At 34.5% G+C, this 10,822-nt stretch overlaps 6 protein-coding genes across 6 annotated transcripts; 2 read left to right on the top strand and 4 right to left on the bottom strand.

The window, feature by feature from the left end:
• Positions 1 to 518: 518 nt before the first annotated feature.
• AIM18 (Aim18p) lies at positions 519 to 1,535 on the top strand (the record flags this gene model as incomplete). The annotated part of the gene is made up of 1 exon (XM_003669843.1): positions 519 to 1,535. One exon carries the CDS (start codon positions 519 to 521, stop codon positions 1,533 to 1,535), a length of 1,017 nt encoding a protein of 338 aa, XP_003669891.1.
• Positions 1,536 to 1,679: 144 nt separating this feature from the next.
• Positions 1,680 to 4,022, bottom strand: RIX1 (Rix1p; the record flags this gene model as incomplete). The annotated part of the gene is made up of 1 exon (XM_003669842.1): positions 1,680 to 4,022. One exon carries the CDS (start codon positions 4,020 to 4,022, stop codon positions 1,680 to 1,682), a length of 2,343 nt encoding a protein of 780 aa, XP_003669890.1.
• A 995-nt stretch (positions 4,023 to 5,017) lies between these two features.
• On the bottom strand, positions 5,018 to 6,391 carry NVJ1 (Nvj1p; the record flags this gene model as incomplete). The annotated part of the gene is made up of 1 exon (XM_003669841.1): positions 5,018 to 6,391. One exon carries the CDS (start codon positions 6,389 to 6,391, stop codon positions 5,018 to 5,020), a length of 1,374 nt encoding a protein of 457 aa, XP_003669889.1.
• A 328-nt stretch (positions 6,392 to 6,719) lies between these two features.
• MDM31 (Mdm31p) lies at positions 6,720 to 8,582 on the bottom strand (the record flags this gene model as incomplete). Its single annotated transcript, XM_003669840.1, has 1 exon — positions 6,720 to 8,582. The coding sequence occupies one exon, from the start codon at positions 8,580 to 8,582 to the stop codon at positions 6,720 to 6,722; it is 1,863 nt and encodes a 620-aa protein (XP_003669888.1).
• A 592-nt stretch (positions 8,583 to 9,174) lies between these two features.
• Positions 9,175 to 9,699, top strand: EGD2 (Egd2p; the record flags this gene model as incomplete). Its single annotated transcript, XM_003669839.1, has 1 exon — positions 9,175 to 9,699. The coding sequence occupies one exon, from the start codon at positions 9,175 to 9,177 to the stop codon at positions 9,697 to 9,699; it is 525 nt and encodes a 174-aa protein (XP_003669887.1).
• Positions 9,700 to 9,765: 66 nt separating this feature from the next.
• On the bottom strand, positions 9,766 to 10,671 carry LNP1 (Lnp1p; the record flags this gene model as incomplete). Its single annotated transcript, XM_003669838.1, has 1 exon — positions 9,766 to 10,671. The coding sequence occupies one exon, from the start codon at positions 10,669 to 10,671 to the stop codon at positions 9,766 to 9,768; it is 906 nt and encodes a 301-aa protein (XP_003669886.1).
• Between the last annotated feature and the right edge of the window lie 151 nt (positions 10,672 to 10,822).

Genomic DNA, 10,822 nt, shown 5'->3' with positions numbered 1-10,822 from the left:
ATATATATATATATATATATATATGATATATATGAATATACTAGTATCTAACCGTTACTCAATTTTTGATGCAATAATGACAGTTACAAGGTGTAAACCAACAGATCAATTTTCTCGAGTACGTAAGTATCGTGGACCCGTCCTCCTCTCCATCTTCATCTTCATCTCCATCTGCACCTTCTCCTTACTTACCGGTTTTTGTCCTTTAGTGACACTTCTAAATTTCTCAAAATTTTGAGGAATTTTTCACTTTTTTCCCTCAGAACTGCCCGTACAAAGGGAGATCTGCAAGCTATGCTGCATGCTTAATAATAACAAGAACAATCCTCGAGTAATCACAGTCGAATAAACGAACAAGGATAGGATCTCTCACTCTCAATATCCAAACTTTTCTTCGTAAAACTTTTAAGTAATCTTGGGTAATTTCAATTATTATCTTATAAGTTCAACAATACTTCGAAGGACATCATATCTGCTTATAATATCTAATATTATTGAGCAAAAGTATAAGGACGTTTATGACAATAATGACGTTCACAAAGTTAATAAGCAAAACATCCCTTAGACAAGTAACTAAGATATCCAATGCAAAGGCTATCGGACAAGTTACCAAATCATCAAGATTGACCTCCTTGATGTTATCCAACAAGCCTTTCCAAAGGAAGTTCAGCTCTACCACCGGTCGTTCCCAACAGCAACAACAACAAACAGAACCTCCAGCAATCAAAAACTCGAATGTTATTAGAAACTCAGCCATCGTAACATTGACATTAGCTGCTGCATTCCTAGCTTACAAATTTGAAGACTTGAACTTCAGCATCAGCGAAACAGAACAATACGTCGACGTAGACCCACAAATCTCACCTTTCCCCAAAAAAATCACACCTTCAAAATACCCATTCGATCTAAAATATTCCCTATTAGGTGTTGGGGTAAGATCAGTAACCGTGGTTACATTTAAAGTATATGCTCTAGGTATTTACGTAGCTGATAAGGACAAATACATGATTCCAAAACTGTTTAACTCCAACTATTTATCAAAGGCATTCATTGATACTTTCGATTCGACCAAGTCTCATGCAGAAAACTTACGCTTGGCTCTTATGGATCCTGTCAAATCAACAATCCTAATTAATGAATTGTTAGATAATGGAATCAATTTGATGGCTAAGATTTCTCCAATGAGGAACACGAATTTCAACCATTTGAGAGACGGGATGATTAGAACTATAAAGAAACATCCGGAGGCTGAGAAGAATAAAGAAGCTTTAGATAAGGGGATATTGGATTTGAGGAAGGCGTTCAATAGAAAAGGGGCATTGGATAAAGATGATGATTTGTACGTGCAATTATTAAATGATGGTGCTTTACAATTGACTTTTCATAGTAAGAAAAGAGATGAGTTCTTTAAATTGGGCCGTTGTGAAGATCCGATCATTGGCAGATATCTCTTTAGTCAATATGTGAGTGGCCCTGCTCCCCTTTCTATCATGACAAGAGATGCAGTTGTTAAGGGAATTTGTGATTTAGTTTAGAAAAGGTTTCGTGTAAGTAATAACTTCGCCTTTTCTTTTCTTTCCATGGTACATTATAATTTAAATATACATATATATAGTCTATACATCTGTACTTTTTCTCATGTCATATCAACAGTTCTATTATTGAATATATACATATTTCTATTCTTCCTCATCTTCATCATCACTTATATCAATAACTGGAATTTCGAATTCCGAATCATCGTCGTTATCGTCTTCACCATTATCTTTATCCTCAATGTTACTTGTAAAAGCTTTCTCGTCGATAACTTGAACTGGTACTTCATTGTTCACCTTTTCTTCTTCCTTAACAATTTTAACTCTCTTCGTCGTTTCTTCAATCTCTGGTTGAACATCTTCAATGTCTCTCTTCTTGAAAATTTTGGTTTCGTCTTCAATTATGTCGACTTTTCTTTCAACATGTGGCATAATAACAACTTTCTCCTTTTCCTCAGTCATTTTTAAAGAAAGAGAGACATTATCAGCTTCGTTTGCTGCTGTTTCTTCGTCAACTATCATTCTACCATCATCTTCATCTTCATCTTCATCTTCAACAACGTTAGCATTATTATTCCTAACACGATAGACCATATTGGTAGGTAACCTTGGATGACATAATAAATCAAACATTTCATCATTAACATCCTTTAAGATATTAACAGCAATTGGTAAAATGGAAACTTTTTCATACCCAGGATGTAAGACAATGCATCTAATTAAATCAATAAAACTCCTAGGAATCTCATCGTTTATAGATTTCAAATATAATGCAATGGATACTGAATACTTGATAATTCTGGTTTGTTGTGTACTGGAGAGAACCAAACTGTTTAAGATCATAATGAAAAATTGATTAGTTTCATCATACCATTCCTTTGATGTAGTAATTACAAATTCCTCAGGATGGGTATATAAATCAGATAATGCTCCAACATTTTGATCCCTTTTATTCTTTTTCTTATTATTGCTATTATTATTATTATTCTTCATCGCAGCACTTTGAAGTTCCTTCTGTTGGTTAAAAATTGAATCAATTAAGGATTTATCTTCAGAAAGATACAAGGCAACATTAATCAATTTAATAATTGGATCAATTTCATTAAATTGATGACCCATCAATGGTAAAACTATATTAATCAATTTGAAAACATCACCAAATTCATTCTTTAATGCATAACATCTTTCAAAATCAATTAAATTACTCTTATTCTTTAAAGGTATGAACAGTTCCACATTCGATAGTATCTTCGAACCCAATGGAATACAACATTTATTACATGATCGAATCAAGTTCGTCCACAGATGAATACCATTTAATTGAATCTGTGGGAAAATATCATGGATTATTGAATTCAATTCTTGATCACGACGTAACTCTCTTTTCAATGGGATATATTTGGTCGTCATACTTAATAAAGTTTCACAAATCGCATTAATCCCACCAATGGGAATTCTTATGGCAAATGGGGTCGGTAAGCTGATAAAACTGTTCATTAAACCAACTAGTAAGTTCAAACGATTAGAAATTTGCCATAACGTCAATGGTGCGTTCATATCCAATTTCAAAACTGGAAGGAAATCATGAACGCTCTCGTTATCATCATCACTATCATCGCTCTTGACGTTGCTATGAGGTAAACTTTCGATAATCCTTTGTAAATCTTGGTCTTGTTTGAAATCTAATAGTTCGCCACATAGTTCTATGATAGGTTTAAATTGGTATAAGATATTTAAAAGTCCTGATGTCCATGTATCATCACTAAATGATTTATGATGAGATTGTGCCTCATCGATATCTGTACCTTTAGATTGAGCATTTTGAATCTTAATTAGATGCAAGTATGCAAAATTGTTACAAATTAATGTCTGAGTATCTTTATCGAAGGAATGATAATGGTTAACAATTAAATTACTCAAAACAATTCGGTACTTATTCACGAATGGTTTGAATGTGGTAGAGTTTCTCTTAAGTAAAGTTTGTAAGACAGGTAAACATAATTGTGGTTCATCTTGAGATAGTGTAATCAGTGTTGGAATGATAGCTCTTAATTTTGGTACCAAACCTTCTCTAGATACAGTTGGTTTATTTCTCATCAAATCCATAATGATGGATAATGAAGAGATTAAAGTCTCCAATAGAGTTTTGCCTTGCATAGTTGAGATGGTAGATTGATAATAACCAACCTTCTGTTCCAATTTAGAATAGATAGCAGCTAATAATTGACTTGCGTGGGAACACAGAACTAACGGGTTATAAGAACAAATGACCACAGCGGTATGGCAACCTTTCCAAACATCAAAATCATCACTAGATCTTAACAATTTTAGAATCTTGGTGTTTAATAAACCTAATTCAGACTTCAATATTTGTTCATTAATATAAACTGGAGAAGTTAAAGTTTTCAATAGTGTTTGAAATTCATAACCAGAGGCTTGGTCCAATTGTTTCACCAAGTCTACCAAAGGATATGCTTCGTGGGACATTATTGTTGTATCTTTATTTATTCCTTGTTAATATCCTAACAATTTTTAAGTAGCAGATTCTTGAAGTATTGGCTAAGTAAGTGTGTATGAAAAAATTGTTGCTGTTCTTCAAGTCCTTCTGACATTCAAAATCATAACAGATATAAACTAAAAGTTTTTGCGATGAGCTTCTCATGTTTGCATGAAAAATTTCACACGTTAAACGCGATCAGATTAATGGAACTTCTAAAAGGATTATACGTAAAATTAAGTTGAGTAAAATACGTAATGGTAACGCAGACTAGTAACATAGGTTATGTGTCTTGAAATAGTTTACGTTGAGTAATAACTAGCCAAGGAAGACAAAGAGTAATTGTGTACCATTCCTTGGCTTACAACCATATCTATTTGAAACTACGTAACCGAATTTTATATATCGTATACATAAAATATGGTTATAAAAAAACAAGGAAAATTCGGTAAACTAGGAAGTATTTGATAATAAAAATGACTGTCTCATTCTTTGAAAATATCATTATGAGAGGTATTTACTCATTGCGCCTATTTTTTTTGAGAATCGTGTAACATCAACTGTGAAGATTTTAAGTGATTGTTATGTACCTCGGCTGTGTGTGACACTTTGTTAAGATATATGTTCCGTTACTTGAGGACTAGCTTCCTCTTTGAAATAAATGTTCCCATTTCGGACTTTCCAACCTCTTTCCATTCCAAATACTTCAGTCGGATATCTTTTTTATTGATCGGTATAACGAATCAAACAAGCGAAATCTTTCCAAAACCGTTGAATTCAACCGTATTACTAAATGTATCAAATGGTTTTAATTGCGTCTGGGATTCAAATACCTCTAGTTTTGAGTTTTCTAAAAAACAGTAATTTCGAGAAACGTGTTATAAAACAAATGTCAGGGAAGATACCCCGTCTGGTATATGTTATGTAACTCTACGTGTAAAGAAACTATAATTGCCGTTCGATTTTGAAAGTGTTATATAAGCTCTTAGTACGTAAATGGTTGAGAATATGCTTGTTCTTTGTTCACTTGTGCATCTGGATGCATTGATTTCGTAGGTGAAACATGAATATGAGGACTGTTTGAATGTGAACTTAAAGAACCATTAGATGATACTCTTAAATCCTTGGACTTTTCTTCTCCACCAACTAATGCTTCTGCTTCATTTAAATCAGGAATTTCTTCAGGGAAAGTTAAAGTATTCCTTTCTAGGGCAGTCGTATCTGGCTCCAAATGTATTAGGGCCACGTCTGCGTTATTTGGATGGGAGAGTTTATAGGAAGAGTTATTCGTTGTCGATGTTTCATTCTCAACGTCGTGGGTTAATGAGTTAGGGGAAGGGGTTTCACCAAAGTCAATCGTTCGTATGGCCATATCGTAAGTAGTGTCTGTTTCATTTCTATCCTCTCCATTATTATCTTCTTTAATTGAAGTTTGTGCACCTTCAACTTGATCAGCTTCAACTTCGTTTTGTTCATTATCAGCTTTATTTTTATTATCATTGACATTACCTTCCTCTTCCTCGATTGGCCTCAAGAATGAATTGATATCTTCAATATTATTACTGAAACTTGTAACATTTTCGAAAGAGTTGGTGTTTTCATCATCTTCTACTTGAATATGATTTCCCTCCTCATTTAAATCATCATCAACTTCAGGGGATATAATTTCAACGTTTTCTTCACTTTCTCCTTGCCCGTAGTCATCACCTTCTTCTTGTTGTTCTTCGTCTTTACCTTCGTCTTCCTTGCCGCCCGTAATTCCCTTTTCTTCCTCCTCACTTTGGTTTCCTTCCTCTATTTTTTCACCTGCCAGATTGGATAATATTGGATGGATATCATTATCCTCAAGTAATATAGGTTCCGATTTACTCTTACCAAATTGTAGTAAAGCCCTTTCTGCAGGCCCATAGTGATGACTTTGTTCCGTCTGTGTAGCAAAATCAACATTATCATTCTTTTTCTTACGCAATTTTTTACCTATTGAATTAGACAATAATGCTGATAATAAAGGTAAAAATAAGATGGTAAAAATAATTCCAGCAGCGATTTTTGTATCCATATTAATCGACTCTTTTAATACAAACAACCCAACTTTCTTCCATGTGATTCCATCCCCTGCTTCTTCTAATTGTTTACTAAAACTAATGTCATCACGAGAGTGCATTGCGTTGGATACTTCCTGTAGGATACTGATTAATTCATTCGTTTTGTTGATGTTCTCTTGCGTGCTGTTTCCTTGAGTTGGAGTTAACCAGTTTTCAGGGAGATCATATTTCCTTAGTACCCTTTTAAGTCCTTTAACCATGGCTAGTGAACCACCGAGGGAGAATATGGATTGTATTACTGGGCGACGAGTCATTTTGTCTTTTTTCGCTATACTTCTTTTATTTAATATTAGTGCTAATGTTCTGTTTTGGGAAGTCTTTGTGTCAATAAATATGTAATGAATAGAATGAGTAGAATAACACTCTTAAAGATGGTTACAGGTAGATTATATCTTGCTGTCGTTACTTGCCATCCCGTTCCTATTCCATCCATGACCATTGTTATACGTGCGCACGTACTACATATATATAAAAGGTTAAAAAGGCAGATTCCCCTGATATCTAAAAATCATTACATCGCGCTACGCTCTCCGCTTCACACTTTAGAGATATATATATATATATATATATGAATATGCTATGCTATGCTATGGTACCGACACTCATTAAAACCAACTGGATTAACATTTGCAATGACCAGAAACTGATTCTCTTGAACCGTTTCTTTCGTTGTTGTTGGTCTGCTACATATTTAGCAAATGCATCGTAAACTTCTGCACTTAAATCCTTCATCAGATATGAATCATAGATGGTCCAGGACCCTTCAAAATCTGCCACATTCTTAATCACTTTACATTCAATGGGGATATATGTCCTTCTTGAATTTATATACCCGACTATGGGTCGTATTAATGTACCATTAATATAATTCAATTCCGAGGGAAATAATGGTACTTCTGCCTTGACGTTTTTCAATTTAAGGAAGAATTTCATAATGAAGTATTGTTCAGGATCTATCGTAGTATTCTCAGTGTCTCTTGATGATCGAGTTGTGGAAGAGGATGATAATTTTTTCGCTTCATTTAAAAACCTATCACCAATCTCTGCCAATATTGCCTTGATTTCTGATTTATCCGCCTCTTTATCGGGCAATAAGACATCACCAACCATGTCTACTTGACCTTGTCTGATCCAACCAAATGGACCCTCTATGCCTCTATTTAAATGTTCTACATCTAAATTATCTACCCTTAATCTTGTAATTTTCCTCCATGGTGGACTATCTCCATGATGAGAATCATTATTATTATTGTTATCATTAGTTGCCTCCTGTTGAGTATTTGTATTTTGTAATGTTCTATGAATGGTAAACATGGAATTATCATAGGTCCCACTAACGTTAGTAGCCTTCAAAATATCATAAAAAAGCCAATGTTTCCTTAATTGTGGTAAATCACAATTAAATATACTAACTTGGAACGGTCTAAATCCATTAGGTTGATACAAAGTAAACAATCCATCATTCATTGAAAATTTCGAAATCTCAAAATCTCCCAATTGATAAACATTTCTAAAATCTCTCGGATCATCATTGTCCTTCCATCGTATATGAGTTCTATCCACAATCCCACGAAGACCATTAATAGACACTTCATCAAGACAACCTTTTCCATTCAACCATTTGGTGAAATTCAATGAAATCTCCACTTTATCAATAGTCAAATCAAACTGCGTATAATTCCAATCATTCTCATTCGCTGAAGAGGAAGACTCCGGTGACAAAAACAACAGATTCTTCTCCGTCAAGGCCAAGTTAGCTCTTTGAACGGCATCTTCTTGTGACCCCTTTTGGAACCCCTTCAATAATTTGGGTCTTCTTGAAACAAACACATTTTTGAATATGATCTTCCCAGAGGACCAATCCGGTACTATGGCGTCCTCAAAGATTACTGATAAGTTTGGTGTGCCTCTTGTTATTAAATTACCAATAGATTTCACTAGGTAATCTTGTAATGAGATGGAATTTAATAAGTAGATAATTAGGGAGACGAATGTGGTGGTCCATAAGATGAATATTATTACGTTGCTTACTAGGACCCAAGAGATGACTGCACTTATGTCGTCTGCATTGAACGGCTTGTATGATTTTTTTAGGATCCAACGGATGTTTATTTTCAATTTTTGGAAGATGTTGGTGGCTTGTGATAGACGTCTATTTTTCTCTGCAATTAGATGTTGTAATGTGTTGGATGTGTCGTGAGGAGAGTCATTACCCTTGCTCTTCGGTGTATGAATATATCGTATTCTTGAATGGAGGAACGTGTATGATATATTATTATGCAATTGTGGAGACGTGGATGATAAACCTGGACGATTATTATTATTATAGTACAGTGTTGTTGTTACAATTGGTCTCCGAATGAAAGTATGCCGTATATCATGCAAATTTCTTCGCAAATATAGAGACAGTTTATCTATTTTGCCCTTAGAAAATAAAGGAATCATGCATGTATATTTTTATGTACAGGAAAGTATGTGTTTTATCATAGGAAGTGATACTACGTCTGTGTGCATTTCTTCAGTGCATACACTCGCTTTGTAGAAACTAGATTGTATTTTACAAATAGCGATCGATGAGATCTCACTCATGTAGATTTCTCTAAGTCGTTTGTTGCTTTTCTCTTTGGTATTTGTCCGGTTGGAAGCCCTAGGAAGAGCAGTTTACCCTAATATTTTAAGCCCTTGTTATAAATTGCTTTACCCTAATTCGGTACCCTAATAATTTTAAAAGGAGGGTAACTGCCCAGTACATTATGTGTTACCCTCCTGGAAACTCTGGAACTTGAAAAAAAAATTTTGCAAACCAAACAATCCAGTCTAATACAGTTACAGTACCACTACCACTACCACTACTCTTGCAACAATGAAGATCTCTCACAACAGTATTGTCCATCCATCCAGCGAACCACTCAGTTGAATGAGTGACAGAGCCGCTTTACAAAATGGTCAGTTGTAAACTACTCAATTGATCTTATTTTTCATCCAATTCAATTAATCTGTACCCACACAAGCAAAAATACCAACACTCGCAACAGCAATGTCTATCCCAGCTAACTCCAACGTCACCATCTTGAACAAGAACGAAAAGAAGGCCAGAGAATTAATCGGTAAATTGGGTTTAAGATTAGTCCCAGGTATCATCAGAGTTGCCTTCAGAAAGAAGAACAACGAAATTGTCGCCATTGAAAAACCAGAAGTTTACAGATCTGTCGGTGGTAACTACGTTGTCTTTGGTGAAGCTAAAGTAGACGATTTCACTCAAAAATTAGCTGCTGCTCAACAACAAGCTGCCTCTTCAGGGATCTTACCAAGTAACGAAGATATCGCTACCAAGTCTCCTCAAGATATTCAAGCTGATATGGAAGCTGCCGCTACTGGTGCCCTTGATGAAGCTATCGCTGCTGTCGAAGAAGATGACGCAGAAGTTGACGCAGGGGATTTATCTAAGGAAGATATCGATTTGGTCATTCAACAAACCAATGTCACTAAGAACAAAGCTATTAAGGCTTTGAAAGAACATAACGGTGATATCGTTAACGCTATCATGTCTTTATCCAAGTAAGATGTGTAACATGTGGTAGATAATAGAAATATATGATATATGAAAAAATTATATAATTTTTTATTACTATACCTTTTTTAATGACCCATTTTTCTTTTTAGACTTTTTTGTCTTCTTATTACTATCATTTGTATCTTTAGTGTCAATTGTATCAACTGCACTTGGTTCTCTTTCCTCGTGTTGGTTCTTGATCGTCTCATCAAGTTTACAACCGCATACTGGACACACATATTGTAATGGTTTGTTTAACAACCTGTAAGCACCAGTATGTCTTTTACAATTAGAACAAACAATTGGCCTAATTGTATTATTTAAATCGTTACCACCAGCAAGGATACCGATAACTTTATCAAACCAAACATCACTTTTCTCTTTATTATTAACAAATTCATTATCCTTTTGTAATTTATTCAATTCATTCTTCAATTGATTGAATTCATCATATTTTGCACTTAATTGTTCATCCATCAAGACCATCGCATCATCATCTTGATTACTACCACTAGAAAACCGTTGTATAATCGAATTTGTCTCATGGAATTGTGTCTCTCTTTTCAAACTCTCCAACTTCTTAGAATGTGTAGCTCGTAATTTACTTAATTTCTTATCTTGTCTCTCCTTATACCATCCTTCCAATTTATAACTTACCCATTTAAGAAACCCTAACAATATAACTCCCAAAACTAACACAGTTATCCACACCCATTCAGTATTCCCCTCATTCTCAGAATAAGAAGAAGAATAGTAATACGCTGCCGATGCAAGACAAACGATTGCACTCAACCCGTAGAAAGTCAATTGTGATTGAAAATGATCCAATACAGCTTGTCTCCTTTGTAAACTACTTTCCAAAGCATGAATTTGAGAAGTTATGTGGGATAGATCCTCTGTGTACCGTTGTATTAATGTCTTCTTCGAATTTGTAATTGTGTTATTGACTTTGCTTAATATGGTACTTATCGTGCGTAGCATCTTCTTTTGTATATGTGTGTCCGATGGTATATTATGGAATAAAGTCTGGTGGGCTGTCAATGTATATGTGTGTGTCAAACTGTCAATTGATCATCAACAATCTATCTATCTATATATCTTCTCATCTCAAATCTCAAATACGTATAGTATT

The sequence above is a fragment of the Naumovozyma dairenensis genome, chromosome 4 (genome assembly GCF_000227115.2).
Source record: "Naumovozyma dairenensis CBS 421 chromosome 4, complete genome".
NCBI classification, from domain to species: Eukaryota; Fungi; Ascomycota; class Saccharomycetes; order Saccharomycetales; family Saccharomycetaceae; genus Naumovozyma; species Naumovozyma dairenensis.
Note: the sequence above shows the minus strand (reverse complement) of the source record. Positions and strands in the feature narration are given on the sequence as shown.